General features: G+C 45.7%; 1 protein-coding gene across 1 annotated transcript in view; it reads left to right on the top strand.

Moving 5' to 3' along the window:
- The window catches only part of ACSS1 (acyl-CoA synthetase short chain family member 1), a 968,098-nt gene that overhangs the window by 713,273 nt on the left and 229,347 nt on the right, over nt 1-25,478 (top strand). The window contains exon 12 of the mRNA XM_069606883.1: nt 9,693-9,756. Coding sequence (XP_069462984.1) covers nt 9,693-9,756 — 64 coding nt within the window. The remainder of the gene's footprint in view (nt 1-9,692; nt 9,757-25,478) is intronic.

The following is a 25,478-nucleotide window of genomic DNA, read 5'->3' as shown; positions in this document are numbered from 1 at the left end:
AGTTTGGGACGTCCGGGGAGAAGGCCCCTGCGGCTGTTGGAGGGTGATTGTCCAATTTTAGGTTAATTTGTTTGGCTGTAATTTTGGATTGAAGCATGGTGATTTTATTTAGTAATGCTGCCTGGATATTGGCGCACCAATTACTGTCTTTAGTGCAGGTGTCAGGGGGGGTAACAGGGGTTTCAAGCTCTTTTAGGATCTTAAATAGTTCCTTAGAGTTGGAGTCAGCATGCAGAATGCGATTATTTAGGGATTCTTTTTTCACTTCTATAATGGCTGCTTTGTATGTGAGCGAGGCCAGGAAGAAGCCGTCTTTATGCACGTCAGATGGGTGGCTTTTCCAACGGTTTTCAGCGGTGCGTTTGGATTTACGGAGTGCTCTTAGCTGTGGGGTGAACCAGGAGTTCAAATGTGCACGTGGTTTGGCCTTCCTCAGTTTGAAGGGGGCGTTAGTATCTATAGCTGTCAGCATGCTACAGTTGTAGATGTCAGCTAAAACAGTTGGGTCATTACAGGCGTCAGTGGCCGCATTAAGTGTAGGGAGTAGTAGAGGGAGGAGTTTCTCTTTGGTTATGTCCTTTTTGTTTCTGGTTGGGAGCGCAGGTGCTATCACAGTCGGGATGCGTGGGGAGGCTTTAATATTAAAGGTGATAATGTGGTGGTCTGGCCATAGGCAAGGGGTAGTGGCTAAGACGTTGATGTTGTAATTAGAACTGGCTAACCAGTCAAGGGTCCTGCCTTTGGAGTGCGTGGGCCCTAGAATATGCAGGGTGAAGTCGGAATTGGCGAGAGTGTTTTCCAAATCGAGTGCAGCGGGATCATTAGGGTCACCAAGTCCCAAGTTGAGGTCGCCAAGGATGATGATTTGTGAATTAGTTTTGGCGTTATCAAGGAGGAGGGTGGATATGTCACCAACAAAGGTCGGTGCGGGGCTTGGGGGCCGGTAGATTAAGTGGATGTTGGCTGTTTGGTTGGGTGCTAGTGTGAGTTTGACAGATAGTTCAGCTGACTCAAGTTTGGTATTGGTCATTACTCTTAGGTCCAGAGTGATTTTATGGATAATGGCAAGGCCACCCCCTCTCGAGAGAGAAGCAGAGGTACGGTTGCATCGCATTATGCTGAAGCCGGGTGGTATGGCAAGGGATAGTGACGGACCAGAAGCGGCATGTAGCCAAGTTTCGGTTATGGCAATGAAGTCAAGATCTGACGATGTTTTAAGGTCTGCTACGTCTAAGGCGTGGGCAGGGAGGGATCTGGCGTTGATAAGAGCGCCTTTGATGACAGGCAGTTTCACCTCTGAAGAGGGGGTTTTGTTCATGTTGGGTGCTACTGGTTGGCACAGGATTGTGTGTCGTGATTGCTTTGGAAGGTTGCAGCGCTTAGGGCGTATGCGGAATCTGGTGCCTAATCTTTTATTTCTGAGAGAAGGGGGGCATGGTTGGTTTGGCGTGGGCTTGCTGGCAAAGTGTTCAAGTCAGAGGGCCGGGTCATTGAGGTAGGGGCTGAGGTCGGTGGTGAGGTGTTGGGTGCCTGAGGTGGGTGTCAGTGCAGAATTCATCATGCGCAATGTTTGTGAGACCGGGCTGAGGCGAGACATAATGTCGGGTGGCTGAGGGTGAGTGGGTCGTATCGGATGTGTGCGTGGCTGAGTGAGGATTGTTATTCCAGATGACACAGAGTGGAGCAATAAGAGGAGGAGCGTCCTAAGGAGCATGGTAGATGCAGTTCAGTGTTTAGCTAGGGCAATACATCAACAATAAATCGACAGTAGGCAGGTTCGATTTTAGCTAAGGCAGTGCAAAATCAGCAGTAGGCAGGTTCGATTTTAGCTAAGGCAGTGCAAGATCAGCAGTAGGCAGGTTCGATTTTAGCTAAGGCAGTGCAAGATCAACAATAGGCAGGTTCGATTTTAGCTAAGGCAGTGCAAAATCAACAATAGGCAGGTTCGTTTTTAGCTAAGGCAGTGCAAAATCAACAATAGGTATGTTGCTTGTGAGCTAAGCAGCATCTACGGCAGTGCGCAGACTAGGTGCAGGATGCTGCCTACTTCAGGATAGACAGGACATGGACTACTGGTGGTTGGGGCAGTGCAAGTGCGCTGGCTGTACGATGCATTAGGTGGGATAAGATCACATGCCACGTGCGTGGGAGTTAGAAGATGAAGTTCTGCGGATGTTAGAGCGTGCTAGTCAGCCGTGCTGAGTGTTATTTAGGCAGGTTGCTAGGTGAGTATGCAAGCGTGGCTGGCAAAGATGTGGGTGGCAGGTGGCTTGATGTTGAATGTTACCTCGTGTGGGTAGTCAGGTCCGGTTCCCCAAGGAGGAAGGTAGAGTCATCTGTCGTGGTGCAGCCGGATGCATTGTGGACCGAGGGTCTTGGGGAACACGCGCGTGTGTTCTTTCAGCAGGAATGGAGTGGATGCTGTTGTGCTCCTGGGGAAGACCGAAGGGCAGAGGCTGTGGCCCGTGCCTCGGATGCCTCCGGACAGGCTCCAGACAGGCTTGGATCCTTGTGGAAGGGATCCTTAGGGAAGGGTCGGCGTTCGCCTGTCGGCGCGTGATTGGCATGATGAGATGGAGGCTGGCCAATGGGGATGGGCGCTTTGGTCAGGTGGACGCTGGTGAGGAAGTGAGTGGCCGGCGGCCATCTTGGAACTGGCTCACCTCGAGGGTTTCAATGGTGGCACGCAGATAAAAACGAAAATGGGCCTTTGAGGCTCAAGTCGAAGCCAGGCAGGATATTATCCTGAAAAGCCACAAATTGTGCAGCGCTGATACGGCGATCTCCGAGTTGGGGCAAATTTCGATGTTGGGGTCAGGGTTTAAGGCAAAGTGCCTACCTGAGCGGCTGATTGCAGCATGGATGCTGGCACTACTGCTCCTGCAGCAGTCGGTGCTCCTGCACCTCTGAGGACCTGGATGCTCTGTTCTTCAGGCTCCAGACAGGCTTGGATCAAGTGTCTCTGTTTCATTCATTCACTGGAGGACACAGTAAGTTGTGATGAGGGTGGGATTTGGCAGAGATTCTAGTGTTTGCATGCTTTATCCAGTGGAGTGTGCGTGCCCGAGTCGACACGTTTTGCTTAGTTTAAACTACGGAAAGAGTGCTGTCCCTAAGATCATGGGCGCCCCTCTGCATGTTTCCATCTCCTCTGCCGAGGCTGGACATTCCGGTGCAGCATTTTTGGCGCCTGCCATTTTGGAGCAGCACCTTGGGGGCAAGTCCCTCTAAGGCGTGCCCTGTTGGCCACGGCCAGCAAGGGCGCAGAGACCTACGCACCAGGATATTTCTGTTTGTTTAAATATATTGTCACCTGAACAACCAAAACATTGCTTTGGTTGACAGTATATGCAAACCAACACTAGTCAATCAGTATATGGAGCTGTAATGCAGCTGAACGCTCCATGGCCATAGAGCATTTGGAAAATCATCAGGCACATTGATAACTGTTTTAATTACAGTGACAACATTTTAGCATTCAGAGACACACTTGAGCAACACAACCAAGCACTGATGAATGTGTGCTCTGCACTTAATGACAGCTGGCTTGACAACAAGTGCCAGTTTCTCAAATCACAATCTTTGGAGACGTTTTCTCTCACTAAGGCATGCATCCTGATCCTGACAAAGTAAAAGCAATTTCAGAAATCGCAGCTCTTGTGGACTTCATTGATGTTTGAATCTTTCTTGGAATGGCCAGCAGGTACATCAGGGATTTTGCTACTACGAGTACTCTTTTATGGGAACTGACGAAGCAAGGAGTACTGTTCAGATGGTCAGTGGAATGTGAGAACGCAGTCCGCCAAGTAAAACATGGCAATGTCTCAGCTGAAAACATGTCTTACTTGAACACATTTCTCTGCACAGAACTGTCACTGCTAGTCCTGTCCGACTTGGGCCTGTTCTCGCACAACATAAAGCAGGTTGTTAGTCTGCATGACATGGGAGGGCATATGCCAGTAAGAGCTTCTTGGATGTAGAGAGAGCACACTCGCATCCAGAAAAATAAAGACTGGTCGTAGTCTGGGCCTGCTAACATTTTCACATGGTTCTCACTGGAAATCATTCATAAATCTGGTAGTAAAGAATGCAATCCCGCAGATTTTATCTCAAGTCTTCTGGTACATATGGATCAAGGATGCTGTCTTCATCTGAAGAATATGACAATTTGCTTACTCAAACATTACCTCTGGGTCCAGTATTACTCTTTCAAATCATAGAGCACATGTAAAATGATCCTACCCTATGTAAAATGAAGGAAGTTGTTCCTTCACAAAGGTGACGTTTGATTTCAGCTGGTTTTCAGAGGAAATCATCCTGCCAGGGCTACTACCTTCAAGCATCTACATCATAAGAGATCTTTGTCATCAGAGGGAATTCTAATGAGAGGGAAGGCATGTTCTATCCCAGAAGCCTTTGTCAAAAATGGTTGTCACAGCCCACGAGGGACACCAAGGAGCAGGAGCTCCCAATTCTTAAATTAGTGGGGCCATGTTGTGCCCAGGCCTTCACGTTATAGTAGAGCAATCTCTGAGCACTTGCCCTCTCCTCACTCTGCAGAGTGGAGTGAGAAGTGTGCTTCGAGCTCCCTGAAACCACGGATCCTTGAACCCCCTCAAATCACAATCAGAGTATAGCACAGGATGGTGCTTTGAGGTGAAGTCGGGCCAATTTGGTGTAAACCGCCAACTGGAGTCGGTGATGGCCTAGTCTGTGCCAAAGCAGCTCCTGATGCCTGGTAAGCAGGGCTGGAATGGTGCTTGGTCAGCATATGTAGGGCTGACTGAGCCATCGCTGGGTCGGATTGAGCGGGTAATGGGATAAAACGGCACAGTAGCTGTAATAGGTGAACTGCTCGGTTGCTTTCCTTGCCCTTTACATACACGCCTTATGGCTACTACCAGGAATAAAGACAAGAAAATGCCTACAATATCGGCAGGGCTTGCCAAAACCCCCATCCCCAAAAACAACTGTTCAATAGAAGTATTTGCTTTAAGTGCTTAAAGAAGATTGAGACTGCAAGTTACAAAATCTGGCTCTTTTCACTATGTGACTGATCCTGGTTGTTTATTCGTTGCATCTTCAAGCAATGCGAAATTGTTCAATGAACCAGCTGCCCATACCCAAATTATGGGGGAATTAAATCTATGTAACAACCTATCAGACTTGTTTGTATGGTTGGACGGGATTGATGACATTGGGGCACCCTTCCGGCCAGAAAAATGTAGATAACTCCTGTCAGTGGGATCTACCTATTGACACTGAAAAGAATCCATTACAATCTTAGAGATTCCAAACAATGCAATATTGCCTGAATTCTGCAATGCCTCAAGGTGTTAACTAATCCCTGGGAGAAGGGGAGGGCTCGATGTTTGGGTGGGAATGGAGATGTCCCATGCCAGTCGAATTGTGTGCTTAGAAATAAGACATTGTGGAATATTGGAAGTTCCACTGATTCCTCAAGTCTTAACCCCTAATCGAACCATTTTAAGGGCATAGGTTTAATTCCCGGGCTGACTTAGGAGATCCGGCTCAGGCCTTCAAGCATCATTGGCAGCAGCATACTACCAATTCAAAATGGTGTCGCTCCAGATGTCTGCATGCTGGTAAAACCTGCATGCCTCCGCTTGTGGAAGACTCCGCAAGGAGGACTGTAATGGATCACAGGAATGTTATTATTTCGAATGCGGAGCCCTCATTAGGGTACGAACCAAGAGACGCCTTAAGGAGCAAGGTGCTGGCATGGTTGCGGCAAAAGACTGATCCGGGTGTTGAAAGAATGTCTGACCTTAAGGTTATTAGAGGGATCAAGATTGACGAGTGGTGTATTCAAAAGATTAGGACGCTCTGACAAATCTCCTGACAGTGACTGAAGTAGTGGAGGCTGTTGATGGGAGGTTGAGGTGGAACATTGTGCACATTGCCTCCCAGGAGAACACACCCACTGTGTGAAGGATAAAACAGTGATGCGGGCTATCGGGGTGAGTCTTTTCTGTGACTGGGAATCATTCATATCAAGTGAAAAGCTTTTATTCAGGTTAGTTTTCCTGTTGCATTGTAAGTGGCCAGGAGAAGACCCCCTACTCCTTGTAAGAAGGAAATAAATGAAATGCCACTTGACAAATTGTGCCAGAGATTATTTTAATCACAGTGTTTGTCCTTAGGTTTACACGTGTTTCGGCCGCTGGCCTTTCTCAAAACCTGACATGTAATGATTGAGTTATAAAGAAAAGCGCATGCGTATGAAGATGGAGAAGTAGGGGCTGATGAAGGGTAGGCATTAAAGGTAAAGAAAACATGAAGACATGGAAATAATTAATGATAACAGTAAAATAACCAAACATCATTGATAATCAGCATTTCAACACAAGTCGTCAGATTACTTCAGTTTCATGTGCCTGTACATGATGTTACAATTCTAAAACTGTATGATTCTGTGAGAGCTAACAAAAGTACAATGTAGATATAAATAAGTTATGACACATTCTACCCTTCACCATCCTCTACTTCTCTGTCTTCATACACATGTGCTTTTGTTTATACCTCAATCAGTACATGCCCGGTTTTGAGAAAGGCCAGCGGCCGAAACACGTGTAAACCTAAGGACAAACACTGTGATTAAAATAATCTCTGACGCAATTTGTCACTGTGGGAAGGACATCCCAGATCCACATCCCTCCGGGGGTTATCTTACATTTTGTTGTAATCCTCAAACACCATTATACACCAACTCAATTGACCCCTATCTTGGTTTGTGTGACATAATCTGAAACACAAACACAAAAATACAAATCCTTGGCTGTCGGAAACTTCAGGCATCTAATATGGAGAGCTGTGTGAAAATCCAGATTATAACCTGCTTTAAGTGTTCTCAGTTGACTTCCCTCCTCCTGGTTGAGAGGGTGCACTAGTCTCTGGATCCGCCAGTGGTCTGACTTTGCAAGCCTTCCTGACTATAAGGATATGGACAATAACTTCAGGCTTGCCATAGAAATTTTTTTTTTTTCAGAGGGCAAGTTCAGGTGTTTTTCTGAGTTCACAAGTTATGTCCAGGCAGCTCTGAAATCTTTTTGGATGTAAAAAAAAAGGAAAGTTCCATTATGTTCCTGGTTAAATTGAAGATTACAAACAAGTGTAAGACACACATCTTCTCAACACTAAATCCTGCAAGTGTGCTTCTGGATGGCCTGCTGCCCATTCCATCCTGGTCTAGAGTTTGGAGACCACCAACCGGGTGGCAGTGCTTGATTGTCATGTTCTGGCTGTTGGATCATCTGCACGGATGTTTATTTGACCTGCGAGAGACAGGTTTGGGCTGTTAATATGCCTGCATGGAAATTTCACACTATTAGAGGAGTGCCTCTCATTTACTTCTTTGTCTCGTCGGCTATCAGGCCCTGCATTCACTGCTATTAGTCCTTTTGTACAGGATGCAACATAGTGCCTCAGGATTGCTCCTAATGTGCGCTGCATGATTTGCTCCTTGGGGCATGATTGTTGCTGTGGCGATGAGTGGTTGCTGTAGTCAGTGAGAAGTTGGCATGATCAATGTTTTGGTTTGGATTAGAGGTGTGGGCTGTTGGGCCCATAGTGGACAATGTCATTAATGCTCCTCATTTGTGCAGGGCAGGGTGTATGAGGTAGTGGTCGGCAGGGGCGCACCCAATGTACTTTCTGGTAGTTATTGTGGGTGTGGGTTTGCATAATATTAGAGTTTTGTCCTGGAACATGCAAGGTCTGAATCATACCGTTAAGGCCCGAAAGGCCATGGCCTACATAGAAATACACCATGTTAGCATTGCAACGCTTCGGGAGACTCACCTGGCCCACTGAGATTTGCTAGTATGACCAGGGCCAGGGGAGCACACTACTAAAATTCTTGGCTGAGGAGAGGTATAAACTCCTCTGGCAAATGTTTACTCCCCTAATCTGGTCGCCCCCGAATTTGAATTTTATGAATGAGTAATTGGGAAATTGATCAATTAAACTGAAACAACCACAGTGTCGGGAGGTGATTTCGATACTGAGTCTGGAGTAAGATAGAGTTGCGTGTGGAGAGAGCAGAGATTCTTCAGATCACAGAGGAGTTGGGGCCGATGGATGCAGAACGATGCACAGCATCCTAGACACTTGGGTGGAAAGGGTGTTACCTTTTCTTAATGAAACAGAAAACGTTAGAAGGCATTGAATGGCGAAATACCAAAATCACCAAAAAAGGCCTTGGCACTGGGGGGAAAACCCATGGCAGTTAAAATGAAACAGTCAATGAGGCAATGATTGTATAATAAGGGTTGGGTGATGGATTGTATTCCGCTACTGCACATGCTCTCTGATTACGACGTCCGATGTGAACACATCTGCCTGTTGGGTCTAGTGGGTGGAGGTTTTAGCAAGACAGTATCTCATCCCTAGACTTTCAGCAGACTGCAGAGGCTTAGTTCATAAACCTGGCCAGAGAGTCTAATGCTAGGCTGTATGTTGAGGGGAAATTAACTTGCATGGTTCTAGTGTGGCTCGTCAAGTGACGGAGGTGGGATGCCCAGTAATGCCATTGTTGCCAATGTAAGAGCAAGCACATGATAGAAATCACATTGCCAACACCATTGGCAACAGACACCTCCCCTGCCCAGCGACACACTCATCACACACTTCGTGCATACATAGGCATGTGCAGGTGCGCACTCTGATGTACATGATTACACACTTGAAGAATGGACTCACATCCCTGGTCCCTCAGCTCTGCTCATCAAAGGGCCCCTGCAGTAGCTGAATGCATGAAGCAGGGGGAAGAGTTGATTGCCTCTTCTCTCCATGAGCCACGCCTGGGTAAAGCCCTGACACCACGTGGCAGAACTGTACATACACCAAGCTTTAGATGTAGTAACCAGTCAACATCGGGGAAGACTGTTCAAGCTGAAGCCGCTCGACTAGGCTCTGGAACTTGTAAAACTAATACCAAGATCACCCCTACAACATTAAAAGAGGAGAAGGGCCAGTGCAAATTGCAAATCTTAAATTACGGGTTCCATGTATTAATATCCCTGCAAAAATATCGCCATATTTTTGCGGAGATACCAAGGCATGGAACCTGCAGGAGACACCCTGGCAACCCCCATATTATTTTAAAGAGAGCGGGGGACACCACTGCAACCCCCACTCCAAATAACGCCAAAAATTATCCCCTCTAAAAATATCGCCTATGGCCGTTCCGACGACCATATATCAGGCGATGTTTTTGGTGGGGATAATATTACCTGATACCAAATTATGTCCATGCAGCTCTCTAGTATTTGAGAGCAGGGGAGTTGCTAGGTCTGGAAAAGACCCGGGGCTATGCTGATGTCGGAACTGTTGGGACTGGGGGCTAGCTAGTCTTTTGGCTGTAGCTCCTGAGATTCTATCCGGGGTTACAACAAAAAGATCAGGGGCTGTAGCTCCCTTAGCCCCCCCCAGCAACGTCCCTGTTTGAGAGACACGCCTAGAGGAGAAAAGACTCGTTTATTATTACAAATAAAACATGTTTCACGTTTATTGACAATTAACTTGTTTTTGCTGCGGAAATATGTTGTTCACTTTCAGTTTGCAGCTTTTCAGTGCTAGACACTTACCTACTTCTGCATACATTATCTTGTGCACCTGCCTTTGCTTGGCATTGAAATGGTCGCTCACTGTTCTTATTCTTTTGGTCAAAGGATGAACACCCCGACGTAGCGGAAACAGCTGTCATTGGCTTCCCACACGATATCAAGGGGGAAGGTAAGTGCCTCTGTGCCACACTGAACAAGGCATCTGACGTGAGCAGAGTGTCCGCTCGCGTGGGCAGTTCTGAAAGCGGTGTAAGGAGAACCACCGAAAGCTTCGTTTAAGCGCTGAGTTGAAAGTGAGGAAACTGTTCTCTAGAGACATTTCCCAGCAGGGAACAAAATCGGCAATGACGTAGTTTTCTTGTCAAATTCACAGCGTTTATAAAAAATGTTCTCAATTAAAGAAACAGGTGATCAAGTCTTGGCAGCAAAACGAGCATTCTATGGACCAGGCGGTAATCCCCACCAGTTCTCTGCGATTGTGCATCAACATTTGGAACCACTGGTCACCACAATAACATCATTGGCATTGACTGACCAGTTAGTTTAAAGGGCACTATTTTGAACAAGTCAGTTGTTGCAAATTCTGACCCCTAACTTTCCCTCACTGGTGCAAACATAGCAATGTGTATTTGTATTTGTGTTTTATAAAGCGCCTTATGCCAAGGCGCTGTACAGAGCAATGTATGTAATGTAATCCAAAATCATTTGCCGCACATTGCACTATGGTCAGGCAATTTTGTTATAGTGCTTAGCCATTTAGCACCAATATCTGCACCGACTGACTAGTTCAAACATGACATTTACCCTGGCTTACCAACTTAACAATGCAAAATGACTTAGTAGCGTGCTTGTCTTGTAAGCAAAGCAACACTGAGCATCATGCGTTTGATACCTGGTTCCGCACTTAGAGGCTGGACTCTGGCATGAAGCGTGATATGCAAGCCAAATGTGATAAAAAAACGTTTTTTACAAAATGTTCCAGTTTCGGCGCAAAACTGATGTGCCCGGCACTAATGCAGTTTATGTAATATATAAAACAAAAATATGTATTTATTTCAAGTCACTGTTGTGTGGAGCTGCTGCGTGGCTGGATGCCTATATTTTCCTCACTATCTTGTAAGCATTGTTCCTAATTGTCCGTTGTCAGGACTCGTAATTTGTTTACGTTATCCTCTTTTTGCTGTTATTGCCTTCCTGGGTCTCTGTTTGGTCAGAAGGGATTGTGGGCTTTGCTGACATTCCAGGTGGTATTTCTCGTACTCGTGAGTATTGTCTTTAAGTTACCTTAGATAATACCATCAAGGGTGTCGGCTCACAGACCGTGTCATTGCTTGTCCTGTATATATGCTTAGCGCAGACAGTACCTGTACCAGCAATTGTGGGTGAGGAACTTGCAGACTTTCCTTGTAATCATGAGGAGCTTCTAAATGCTTACTGCACTTCCCTTTTCATATATTTGTATCACCTTCTACTTTTACACCCTGGATGTTAGCATGCATGTGTCTTACAGGGATGTCATTTCACCAAAATGCCAGGGGTAGCGGAAGTGACATCACACGACCCTTGACCTCTGATGACATCACAGGAGGTGATGTCATTTGACCCCACCCTGAAGTGAGATTGCGGGAAGCGATGGAACTCAACCTTTCACCCCTTGACAAAACAGGAAGTGGCATCACATAGCATTGTTCCTAAGTACACTACGAAAACTATGTTTAAAATATCACTGTAATGTGATGTACATTTCATGCAAGAATGGATCGTCATGTGTATCGTTAGGATCACTGTGTATAGACCCATATTAACAAATTACTCTGAATGCAAGCAGACGTCCATGGCCAAATGATAATGATGTGTTATTATATAGCACTTATGCTTAAGCGCTTTATATAGAAAAAATATACACCCAATATCACCCAACCTGTGTTGGTGCTCATTTATCAACCTCAGAAGGATGAAAGGCTGAGTTGAGGTGTTTAAGAACAGACTAAATAAGTGACTCACCCCCGAAGTGTGCCTGAAATGAATGAACCTTTAAAGAGTCTAACAATTATTGTATAGAATTCCAGAAAGACACATTATTTGGTATTCTTTCTTATTTAGGGTCAGTGCTGAAAGTGTTAGACTTGTGGCACCCGTGTTCTTTTTTTTCTTCTTTTTTTTTAGAGGCCTGAACAAGAACGCCAGCCTCTCCAGAAGTAAAGAGCAAATGGTGCTAGGAGCTTGTATTACACACACAAAAGACACTCCCCCCCAATGTTTTAGTTTAGGGGTAGTAAGGGAGACCACAGCGGTAGCAAGGGAGACCTCAGACGTCCCTGGTGTCTTAGTTCCTGAGCGCATGTGGTTTGTTACATATTTGCTCACTGTGTGATCTTGTGCACATTTCCCTAGCCATATCATATGCCCTTTTTCTTCTGATAAAAGATTATAACCCCTCTAACAGCCCTCTCTCTGAAAGCTGTACAACCATTATAATGTACTTGAAGCACAAAAACTGGTTAAAAACATGTTGTCAACCAAAAAAACGATTGGAGAAGAAAGTGCTTGAAACTTTGCAGTGAACATTGTTTTAGTAGGAAGTTGGCCAAGGGAGATAGTGAACTATGGCGTGCAATGGCAGGAGAGAAACATCCAACTTTGTAACAATGGTCATGGCCCTCTGTTAACCTGTTGTTTACAATCATCCCCCAACATTCAAACCTCATAGTGGAATATCACCAACAAGAAAATGCAGGGGCACCAGGGCCCAAAGCTCAGACATGTTTTGTAGAGAAAGAGGTTGGAATCCCTAATGACAAACACCGTTCTATACACTTAGGACCTAATTCACAGAGCGTTTCCCAATGGGGTTTTGCCATTATGAAATGCTTCTGGGAATTAGGCCCTTAATCTCTGAAGAGGCCATGTGATAAAGGGCCATTAAGAAAGTCCAACATAAATTAGCCCTGTTGAGTTTATTAAAGCACATCCCATTGAGACAACAGATATAGGGTAACATAATTAGAGAACGTGGATACCCCTGGAGGAATCCTGAAACCTAAATTGGAGGATTTAGCCAACAACGTGACAAGAGGCATCTAATAATCCAATCAGGTGAAACATATTTGAAACTGTCTCAGTGTGAACATTTTCCTATTTTAGTGTCAACAAAAATTCATGTTTAACTAGGCACAAACAAAACAATGCTATATCATTGAAGGAAGAGGAAGGGGAATTGCCCCAATTTGGCCAGGCAAAGCAATTCTTCAATAAAATCCCATTTTGTCAGAGTCTGAGCTGTGACCACTAAGCCTGGGCAAACCTAGTCAGCCATTATCAGACACCTATTTTAGGAAATCAAGCTGTCCGTAACATTTTGAGTGGTTCAGGCAAACCCTATACAGTGGTTTGGGATAAAACAATATAGGCCATTGATTACTTCAAAATGAGCCTTGTTAGGCAGAGGCAGGAGGTTGGAAGAACACCACAGGGAAGCGGTTTTAGTTGATGCAGAGGTAAAGAATTAAATATCTAAATGACCCGGTAGTTAACGCTGATAAAACCAAGATTATGGTTGTAGCTTACATACAGAAGACTGCTGGTAAAGGTTTTAGATGGCATTTGGGGGAAGGTATTTAAGAAGAAGTGTCAATGTTTACCTACTAAGATTTTAATATCTTGCCGGATCTGTGTAATGCTGCTATAAATGCTGCTTTAAAATTAAAGGTCCCGGGCTTAGTCACCCAAGCTAAAATGATTAATACGAAATGCGTCATATTTTTTCTCATCTACATTGTGCAGTTTTATAAGAGTAAACTTGTCCCTTGTTTGACTTACGGAGCAGAGACGTTACTCTCTCCTCAGACGATCTTTTGGGATCACTTAGGTCAACTTTGGAAAAAGGTATTAAATCTGCGAGAAGGGGTGTCCATGGCCGCTATCCGATATGAGTTGGGACCAGTGTCTCTAAAGGCTGAGGTGGATTGGAAAATCTTATCCCTTTTTAGGAAGGTTAAGCTCGCTGGTACTTTGTTTGAACAAATAAGCCTGGAAATGATCAGCAATCTAGAAAAAAACCTAAAACCTTGGGCTGAATTGTGCACAAATCTTTTAATGAACTTAAATACATCATGTGGAAATCTATTAGAAAATCCAAGTGGGGTTAAGGTCAGGCTCTGGGATAGTGACTGGATACAGCCTATTGATCCCTGTGTGAAATAAAAGCTATTCAACGACCTTTCGAAACAACATGTACTGAGATGAGGAAGAGGACTGCAATGAGCAAGAGCATGAACCATAATGCGCAGTCTAGTGTTTGGAGGAAGGTTTGATTGGTCCAGGACAGCTGATGAACGAAGATGGAGAGACCTTCCTATTCCAAGCATCTTCTGGGAAACTGGCAAAGATGCATCGTGCAGCGCAGAGCAAACAGTGTCCTAGCCTGGAGGTGAACCCCAAAGGCAGGCAAGTGAGGCGGCGAGAGACGGAGCTGACCCTAGCACTCTGTGCTGGTCAGACTAACCAAGAAGCAGGAGCCATGGCTGCAGAGCGCTGCCTGTGGGAGAAGTGAAGAGGCTAGCTGCAGACCGGCCGCATGGTACAGCAGTGCCGGTTAACTGGAGAAACATCAGAAGCAGAAGGAAGTCACTGCAGGAAATTGAAGCCAGGGCGGGCTTCGTTCCAGTGCAAGGAGCAAGAACGCTCCATGCCGCTGACTGCGGAAAGCCGCTCGAGACCAGCTGACACTGAGGCGAGTACCCGAACGAATGCGAGTGGCTTGGGAATGTGCAGAAGTTGCCTGTGAGCCCGGAGGGGAGAAGGGGACGCTAACGCTAAGGCAAAGAGACCCCCTGAAAGAGTGAATTGGTACCAGGTGTGGGGGGAAGAAGTAATCCTAATTGTAATCATTGTCATCTTCATCACAGTACTTTTCTAACTAGGGGAAGACCCTTGCCCCCTTGTGCTCAATGAGAAAGAGAGATTGTGTTATAAAGTCCTGGCAGCAAAGTATACCAGGTGAAGAAAAGATCTGGGATTTGTACCCATAAAGAATTATGAAAGAGAACCAGGCTGGGGAGTATACAAGGTGTTTTGCGGGTCTGTGACTCGTATCCAAGTTCTGCTGATAGAAGAATTCTAAGGAAGACTCATACACTTAAAAACTGAATTGTATGTGGAATCCCAGGCAAGGGAGCCATTTCCTCTGGGGTGAATTACAACACAAGAGGAGCGAGTTATCCTCTTGAGATATAAAGAACTTGGTTATTTCTTTGAACTTTTGGTTTTGATGAAGTGAATCCTGAGGAACGGAGTCCTCCCATTTGGAACTGTGAACATTGGTTATTGGAATCTTCTTGTTGGATTTATACCTTTTTTTAACATAAGACAATGACCCTTTACAACTTAAAATTAGTTTTCGAATCTGAGGGCTAGAAAAGGATTTCAGACACAGGGCAATTTTTCTTTGGACATCTTGACACTTGACAGAACCTTCATTTTGGTTGAGGTAATGAAAAAACCTCCTAGATTAGTCACAGTGAGGCATTTTCCAATACCTTTATTGTTTCAATAAAGGTTTATAGCAACCACTATGAGCTCTCTGTGTCTGCGACTCATTCCTCTCTCCGCAAATATATGAGAATAGCCCACTGAGCTGCAAGGCGAAAGACCTCCTCCTGGGAGGTGTGGCAGAGAGAAGCCAGCTTTCACCCAGCATGGCGGATCGAATCATGGTCAAGCCTGTGGAACTCTCGCCAACCGAGACAAGCAGTGGAGAATACCTAAGCTATGAACGGGTGGATTAATGATGAACTGACACCTAAGCCATGCTGGCAGACAGAGGGAAGGGAGTGCCAGCTATTTAAAATACAGAACCGTGGGAAGAAGCCCGAAGAGAAAAGCTGGTTTGACCGGCCAAAACTCCAACCTGCAGGAGTACCACACCTACACAGGAGGAAACGGCCGCACAAGGGAACAGGGAGGAGGGCAGAAAGACCCAACCATACTACAAGGTCGGGTGAGAAACTAAAAACTAGAAACTCTGAAGCAGGGAGAGAGCTACGAAACCACAATGTGGGCAGAGAGAGATGCCTGAGACCCCAAGGCGGGGTTAGAGAATGAAACCCCAAGTTGGGGTTAGAGAAAGCAGACCCCAAAACTGAGTAAGAGAAAGCTCACTCCAAAACTGGGTAAGAGAAAGCAGACCCCAAGGCGGGTTGAGAGAGAACAGACAGCCTAGTGGGGTGAAAGAAATTGAACTCCAACGCGAGGTGTGAGACCTACGGGTCTGGTGTGCATAAAAAGTGAATAAACAAACAAACAAGGCCCCAGAGAGAGCTAAAACCCAGAAGATGAGTCACTGGCGAGAGTGTCATGCAGGGCCGGTCTTTGCATTAGGCAGTGCAGGCGGCTACCTGAGGTGCCAGCCTCTAGGAGGTACCAGTGGTCCAACTCCAACAACACCATTCATCATGCATTATGCATCATTTAATTATTGGTATTTGATAATAAAGTAAAGTGCTGATACCTTAAATCATCAGACTCTCCAGCAATCGCTCAGTCTGGGAAGCATGTCTATCACTGCACCAGGGTGGGCTAAGCCAGGCTAGCACCCCCTGGGGTCTCTGCAAGCAAGCCTTGGATGCCGGACTTAAAATCAACATGTATTTCCCAGGCCTGATCTGACCGCACGTGCCTCCTCCTCAGCGCATGTACAGCGAAAGTCAGAGTTGGGGGTGATTGTTTGGACTGGCCAGATACAGGCGGGACTTGCAAAGTTGCGCTTGAGTTGCTAATACTGCAAGGTAAGGTTGGGGACGGGTTATTTTACCGACCGCAGAAGCAACAAATATTTAGAAGGCGACCATTTATGTTTCTGCCTGCATCGCCATCCGTGTTGTCACTGAAAGACAAGCCACTCTCATTTTCGGTAAGAGAAATCTGACCACCGGTAGACACTTATATTGTGTTTAATACTTTAGTAAGAAGGGTCAGATTTCCCTGCACCCATGGTTGCTCTATCCTGCTCCACCCAACCGTCCACCTTGAGTGAATCAAGTAGAGTCCAGGCCAGGCAAATATCCCTGATTACCTGCAGTGATACTGGACTGGTGATGAAGTCAGGCACAGGCCAGCATGTGGTTGATTCTCAGCAAGTGCAATAACGGCAGGATGGCAGTGAGTCCCCTTTGAAGTGCAGGCCTGACAGAGTGGCCAACGCTTGGACATTATTTGAAATCAGTTTATCTAGGGTCTGACTCCAAGATGAAGAGGGGAGCATTAGATACACCCTCCATTATCTGAGCCAAGATAGCCCACTCTCTGCCCCTGGCGCCTGCTCAGTGACAGAGTTTGCAAAAGTGTTAAACAGTTTACTTGACGTGTGAAGTAGGGGCTCACGCAGGTAAGTAAATGGGAAGTATTTTAATTGTCATATAGTTATATTGGGAGGGTAACAGTAGTAGCTTTATAATGGTTCTTATAATTATACTATCTAAACATAACTATTTCGAAAGGGTGTAACGTGGAGCGGGGAATGGGCGCATCCTTCATCTGCTTCTCCGTCTTCCTCTCTGCAACTGTTGTTCTCTCTTGGTCCGTGTCTTTCATTCCTCGCGTCTCTCTCTCTCTCGAGCCTCCAGCTATCTCGCGCTTCCATTGCTCCAGATGCTACACATGCCCTCTCTTTAATCTAGAACATCTCCACACTTAAAATTCTTTATAATCTAATAAGTGTCTGGGTCTACTATATCCTCTGCCAGCTCTCGATGACTTCCTCATAACTTCTCTGGACGACATCCGACTCTGTTGCATATCTGTATCTTGTGCCAAGGAAAGGTTCTTAACTTCATCATTCCTCCGAACACTTCGATCAAATTTATGCTCAACAGACTTACACCCTCCATCCATTCCATACAACTCATTTCCTCTTACTCTTTCCTTCAAAACCATCACTCTCTCATTGTTCCATACTCTTCCATCACTAGCCCTCAACACATATTTAAACACTTCCTCTACTTCCACGGGTTTTGACCAACAACACCCACTTTCTCTCAGTACTACTGGAAGTTTGATTATAACCCAACTTCCTACTTCTGGCAACTCACCTTGCTTGTATCTCTTATTATCATACCATTCTTTGTTGATAACTTGTTTTTTCTGAATATTCTCAGTCACATTGCTCAGATCGACACCCGTACCAGCTACTGTATTCATCCATCCCGGATACAACTTGGTGTTCACTCTCCTTCCTCTGCTTAACTCAAATGGAGAGACACCCGTGGTACAATGTGGTGCATATCTATGAAGCTAACACCATTTCTTTTACTTCTATTCTCCAATCTCTCCCATTAGACCATGCTAATTTTATAGCATCCTTTATCATTCCATTATATCTCTTAACCACTCCATTGGACTGAGGATGATATATAGCACACACTTTGTGAACAATCGACCTCTCATCCAAATATTAATATGAAGCACCTCCATCACTCCAAACTGGACCCAAAATATCAATTGCAACTGTCTTCCAGACTCTCTCAGGGATGTCTCTCAACACCATTGGATAACTTGCTCCCACACACACTTTGTCACTATTCATGCAGAGGATACAGTTCCTTATCCTTCTTTCGACTTGTAGATCGCATCCAGGCCACCAACACGTGTTTCTTATCCTTTGCTTCGTTTTCATCATTCCTTGATGGCCTTCATGTCCCAACTGGATGATTTTGTCTCTGAGGACCTCCAGTGGTACCAACTTAGTGCTTCTCATTAACCATCCACTTTGGACATATAGTTCATGTCTGACATTCCAGAACAACAGCACTCCATCCTCTGTTAAGTTGTTTTTATTCCAATTAGCTTCTTCCACATTTTTCATTATGCTGAAGGGCATTGTCCCTGGTCATTTCCTCATCCCATTCTTGTTTGGATATTGCTGCATCAACTACTTCACAAATCATATCTTGTTCATCTATATCCTCACTCATATCATCATAGCTGGTTAGTCTTGATAAACAGTCCGCCAAGCAGTTCTTTACACCTGGAATATAGACCATGCTGAAATTAAATTCTTGCAGTCTAGAGACCCATCAGCGAATCCTACTCGACACTTTGTCTAACCCTTTCGTGGCAAATACTTGACAAGGGGCTTATGGTCGGTGTGAATTTCAAACTTGACACCCAAAATAAAATTCCTGAATTTCTCCATAGCCCATTTAATCGCCAGAGCCTCTTTCTCTATTGTGACATATGCCTGCTCTGCACCTTTGATTAAACATGATGCAAAGGCTATCACCAATTCCTTTCCTCCATGATACTGTACTAAAGTTGCACCCAGCCCCACATTGCTGGCATCCGTGGTGATCACCGTTCTTCTTCCCCTCACATAGTTTTGGAGTGTTGGAGCTTTAGTTAAAGCTGCTTTGATATAAGAAAACTCACTTTCGCACTCTTCTCCATTCAAACTTTTTATTGATTTTCAGCATGTTTCTCAAATTAACTGTATGATTTGAAAATCCTTTCATGAACTTGATATAGTATTCAGCCATTCGAAGGAATGTTCTGAGTTGTTCTTTGCTCTCAGGGGTTACCATCGATTTTATTGATTCTGATAACTCCTTTTTAGGTGCAATCCCTTCTCCAGATATCACATGTCCCAAGTATTCAATCTCTTTTCTTTTGATTTAAGATTTCTCCTTACTCAATATCATACCTGTCTCATGTAGTTTCCTGAAAACTCTTTCCAATCTTTTGTTATGCTCTTTCTCATTGTTTGCCTAGACCAGTATGTCATCGTGGAAAAATATTGCACCATTTTCTCCATCTAGAATTCTGTACATGACTTTCTGGAAAACTGAGGCTGCTGATATCAATCCGAAAGGCATCTGCTGAAACTGATATAACCCTTCCAGGGTAATAAATGCTGTTAACTGTTTAGAGTATTTATGCAATTTCACTTGATGTTATGCAGCTGTTAAATCCAACGTCAAACATTTTTTGGCTGGACCTATTGTAGAAATTAATTCCTGTATATTTGGTAGTGGATGCTTTTCCGGGATAATACACTTGTTCAACATTCTCATGTCGATGCACAACCTAATCTTTCCTGAGCTTTTCTTGACTACCACCATTGGTGACACCCATTCAGAAGCATCTATGCGTTCAATTATCCCTTTATCCTCCAACTTTTTAAGTTCAAGTTTAACTTCTTTTCTAAGCGATAGTGGTATATTGCGTAGTTTCTGAGCAACTGGTCTAGTGCCTGATTTGAGCAAGATGCAATGGGTTACTCCATTTACACATCCAATAGCATTTTCTTTGAATATTTGTAAAGCTCACCTGGTATCCACGGGGACGTCACTCAGCCTGTTCTGACTTCTTACGACCTCGAACCCTTCCCTGGAGTCTACTCGACTGGAGACTGGGCCTTGTTTTCTTGGAAAGTGTGCTCTCCGTCCTGCTTTCAGTGCAGGGGCGCGTTGATTGATGCGGGCTCATTGCTGCCTTGTTACTTCACTGGCAAGAGTCCGACAGGTAAGTATAATGAGTCTTTTGAACAGTTCTCTAACTTCGTTCCTTTCTTTCCTTAGATGATGGCTGGCGTCCGGGGATGGCGACGTGCTGCTGAGTTGGGTAGCGCTGAAGGTGAGTGAGAGCGTGATGCGCTATGCGACCCTTTCGTATTTGTATTGAACTGAGTTCTTTATCTGTGTCTTTTAGGTGCTGCAAAGTTTTCAGCGTGGATGCCGGTTATGAAGAAGAAATGCGGCGAGTAAGCGCGGTATGCGGCGCCTCTAGATGTTTCCACGCTAACCTGGAGTGTCTTTTCCCTCTTGCAGATGAATAAGAAGTTCCGGAGACAGAGTTCCCTCAGAGCGGCTGGGATTCAGGTAAGCGTTTGAAGCTCGTACAGTCTTTAAAAATAAGCGAAGATTTGCTGAATGCTTACTAATGCCTTTTTTCTGTTCTTTTCCCTTTTCCTTAGGAAGCGGCGTGCCGGGATGGGAATGACACAGCCGAAGATGCCCGCAGAACAGAAAAGCGATGAATGATGGGCAGAAGCGCTGCAAGGTAAGGCTGTTCCTAACAGTGTTCTTGTTCTTGCAGGAGCTGAGCGCAGAAGAAAGATGCAGGCCTACTGGAGACCGATCCGAACACGGTGAGTGTCACGCTGCAGGTGCAGAAAACACAAAGCATGTTTCTCAGCCTGGGCGTGGCTTAAATAGTCTCTGGATATCCGAGGTTTCTCTGGGCTGAACCACACCCAAAAGACTAGACTGCACATGCAGTTCTGGGAACCGAAATATGTGGGGGCATCCATCTTGTCCCCATCAATGCACTACAAGTCCAATCCCCAATGTTATCCTATGGGAGTGAGTGAGTCTGGTGCCATAAGCGTCAATTCTGACTCCAAGTGGGTCTTTGGAGGGATGGAGAGGCCCTTCAGGGCCATGTAGGTGATTGTGGCCTGGCTCCAGCCTGACGTCTTGGATGGCTGGGGACATGATGGGCAGGAATCATGACAACATTTCATCTTGAATTTTCGCCAAACTCACTTTAGTTCCCGTATCTTCTACTGATAACACTGAATCACTCGCGTTGGGATCGAAACGAACTTTTAAAAGTTTCTGAGTCCAACTCACCAACGAAGATGTCCCATTCTTTGAAACATAGATGCGACCTTCCGCCTGTCTTCCTTTGAAAATGAATACTGCACTGAACCAACCTATCAACTCTATTTTTGCTCCGCCATATGCCCTTGGTTTTATATCTACCTCATTCAGATATTCTGGTCCACAACTCCATATTTTTTCTGAAATCAACGAATATTTGGCTCCTGAATCTACCATTGTCATGACCCTCGTCCAAAACACCCTGTGGCAAACCCATTGGCCAGGTGGAGTCAGGACTCGGGCCTCTAAAGCCTGGCATCCTCTTCAAAAGCCTTCATGGGGCCAGGCTCATACACCATGAAAAACAATGTGCTTGGGAACTACTTTATTGTATTGTCAGCCAACATGGAGGAATCCACATAGCTTGGTTCCTAAGAACCAAGCTATGCGGTCTAGTGTTTTGGGTGTGGTAGCCTAGGGACTACTTTACCTGGACTATTTTGTTGGGGCTATTTAAACCACACCCGAGCAAGACAACATGCTTTGCGTTACTTTGTAGCTTGCAACGAGACGCTCACCGTGTCCAGCTATTCCCTCGAACCTCGGAGAAGCAGAACCTGCAAGGAGACAAAAGGAACATCATTAGCAGCAGCAACTTACCTGCAGTCTTCATCTTTTAACACTTGCAGCTACTGAGAACAGCTTCCTCGAATCTGCACGCCTCCCGGACACAACGACCTGAAAGAGGAAGATAGAGGCAACATCAAAGAAAGCAGTAGAGACATTTACAAATTACGAACTGCTCAAAAGGCTTACCTGGCTGGTCGCCTCTCGGCTGGCACCACTCCTGACGTTCCACTCGCGCTGAAGAACACTGTGACCTACAAGGAAGGAAAACACAGGTTAGCAAAGGCAAGACTTTGCAGCGTTGAGCATAGCGCTTACTTACCGAGTCATAGCGCTCTTAATGAGCCATCATTTACCAGCGGGGCTCAACCAAGCCTTTCACTGTGCTGAAGAGCCGCATACCTAAGGGAGAAAAAAGAGACATTTTAAACAAAGAAAGGCATACAGGATTGCAACAAAACTAAAGAACAGCAATAAGACCTACCTGAACAATATCAAACGGGCCAGCGTCAGTGAAGTAACTGGACCGCACTCGCCCATGAAAGACAACGCGCTCCTGCAAAGAAGACAGGACGGAGAGCACGCCTAGCTCAACCACAAGGTGAGAAGAGGGCGCCAGAGGGACTGAAATCATACGGGGGTGGAGGGAGGATACTTACATCAGTCGGTCAGTCTTGAACACAGTCCTCCTGTATTTTCAGGCAGAACCTTCCCCGCACACCACATCAGGGCAAAGCTGAGAAGCATACCAGCAAGTAACCCGGCTGGGTGGCTTCCCTGTGGATACCAGGTGAGCGTAACAGAACGTGAAGACTACCATAACAAATCCACCTGGGCGCCATGGAGACATCAGAAATTGACCAATTGGCCCAATTACTAGGAGAGCTTCGTGCTGAGGTTCATTCTGCCCGACAAGAGACTAATGCCCTCCAGAGAGACCTAATAGTGACCAAAGAATGCACTGAAGAGATTAGCAGGCGATACTTGCAATTACAGGCAGGACAGACACCTCTACCTGGAAGCAATCCAATGATGCAAAACCCCGCCATACCACCCACTCCGGTACATATCACGTTACCTGGAACAGTGCCCCTGGCACCACCAGAAAGGTTCTCAGGCGACCCACGGAAGTATGTGGCATTCATCAATCAGTGCCGCCTTCATTTTCTTTGTAGGCCTGAAGCACTTCCAAATGACCAAGCTCGGGTAGCTTTTGTTTTATCAGACCTGAGTGGTAGTGCAGCAGATTGGTCGGTGCCGTTGGTAACCCATGACGATCCTCTATTACATGACTTTGGGGGGTTCCAGAGAGAAATGGAAAAACGTTTTGCTCGCCATACCCAGGAACAAGCAGTAGACAATAAACTCTTGTCCCTCCGACAGGGGAATCAGGACTTGTTAACGTACATCGCTACCTTCAACAGACTGGTTGCCGAAGCTAGGTGGCCAGAAGACAAAAGAACCACGTTATTCCATCGAGGCTTACGTGGCGAATTAAAGGACGTCTTAGCCCAGGTGGTTGATCCACCCAGAGACTGTGCAGAATTCATAAATCTGGTTGTGCAGCTAGACCACCGGTTGCAGGACCGAAAGGCAGACCGGTCTAAGACGGACCCTCGGACCGTGTATGTTCGACCAAGGGAAAACACACCCCGTGTACCTGAAAATGCTGTAGAACCCATGCAGATTGGACGGATACGACCTCCATTAACAAAACAAGAGCGGGACAAAAGAAGACAACAACAGCTTTGTTTGTATTGTGGGAAACCAGGACATTTCCTGAAGGACGGTCCAGTAAAACCCCCAAGAAGAACAGTCGGGGCCACAGAGAAGGACGAAGCTAAGGAATCAGAAAACTACCAAGCTCGACAAACGTAGAGGTCAGTTTGTCGAGTGAGAAGAAAGAGTTGCTGACCTCGCGCTTTGCAATACCAGTGATGTTAATTAACCACCAACAGTCGTCAAGAATGCATGCCGTTGAAGCATACATCGATAGTGGAGCAGTTGGAAATTATATTGATCAAGAACTGGCAGCAGAGATGGGGCTTCCTTTGTGTTCTAAGCCAACTATTGACAAGGTAACCACCGTGGATGGGACAGAAATTGCTTCCGGACCAGTAACCCAGTGCACAGCCAGGGTAACCTTGCTGCACCAAGACGGACATCGGGAGTCTATTTCATTCGATCTCATCAAGGCAGCTCAGTTCAGGCTAATACTAGGGATGCCATGGTTGGTTGCTCACAACCCTTTGATAGACTTGCAGGCACGTAAATTAACCTTCCCCGGTGAGTGCTCCCCTGCCTGCTATTACCAAGAGGAGAAACCCAACGTCTGTATCCCCATGACTCCCGGAGCGACAGTATCAACCCTGGAAGCAACTAATACCTTGCCAAGTGAATACCATGATTTCTAGGATGTTTTCCGAAAGGACCAAGCCAATACATTGCCGCCGCACAGGCCATATGACTGTCAGATCGACCTTGTTCCTGGTGCACAAATCCCTTGCGGCAGGATCTACGCTCTCAAAGAAACAGAAAACCTTCATTTGAAATCCTATTTAGACCAGTACCTTGTAAACGGATTTATCCGTCCTTCGAAGTCCCCCGCAGCCAGTCCTTTGTTCTTTGTACCGAAAAAGGAAGGAGACTTGAGAACCTGTATTGACTACCGCGCATTGAATCAGATCACCATGAAGAATCGCTACCCCTTGCCACTTATCCCTGAGATGCTAGACCAAGTTAAAGATGCCCAGATTTATACCAAATTGGACCTTCGCGGAGCGTACCAACTGGTCCGAGTCAGAAAAGGAGATGAATGGAAAACCGCATTCCTTACTAAGTACGGCTTGTTTGAATATCAAGTCATGCCCTTCGGGTTATGCAACGCTCCTCCAGCATTTCAATATTTCATGAATGACGTCTTAAGGCAGTTAATTGATGTGTGCGCCTTAGTGTACATAGATGGCATCTTAGTATACTCAGTATCGGAACAAGATCATGTCAGGCATGTTAGTTCAGGCCTCACCAAGCTCCGTCAACATCGCTTGTTTGCAAAGCTTGAAAAATGCTTTTTTCACGTCACCGAAGTAGAATTTCTTGGTTTTATCCTTACTCCAGGAGGGATCAGAATGGAAGTACACAAGGTAGATGCCATTCTGAAATGGCCTTCACCGACGTCTCTGAAAGGGGTACAAAGCATGCTGGGCTTTACAAACTTCTACCTCCGGTTCATCCCAGACTTCTCAAGTTGTGCACCCAATCACAGTACTATTACGAAAAAAACAATAAAAAGTTTGCTTGGACCGAAGAAGCAGAAGAAGCCTTTCAGGAACTTAAACAAAGGTTTACCTCCGCTCCAATCCTGAAACATCCTCGTCCAGACCCCCTTATGTCGTTGAAGCTGATGCATCCAGTCTTGCAATGGGGGCTGTCCTTTCACAGAGAGACCCGGAAACCGGCCAGCTACATCCTGTGGCCTTCTGGTCAAAAAAGTTCTCACCTCCAGAGATTAATTATGCAATCACGGACAAGGAACTCCTGGCTATCAAATCCGCCTTTAAAGCCAGGAGGCACTACCTTCTGGGGGCCAGACACACCATTACAGTCATCACAGACCACCAAAACCTGCAATATCTCAAAACAGCCAAGGCCCAATCCTCGCACCAATTAC

This window comes from Ambystoma mexicanum, chromosome 4p, assembly GCF_040938575.1.
Source record: "Ambystoma mexicanum isolate Mex_15411 chromosome 4p, UKY_AmexF1_1, whole genome shotgun sequence".
Lineage (NCBI taxonomy): Eukaryota > Metazoa > Chordata > Amphibia > Caudata > Ambystomatidae > Ambystoma > Ambystoma mexicanum.
Note: the sequence above shows the minus strand (reverse complement) of the source record. Positions and strands in the feature narration are given on the sequence as shown.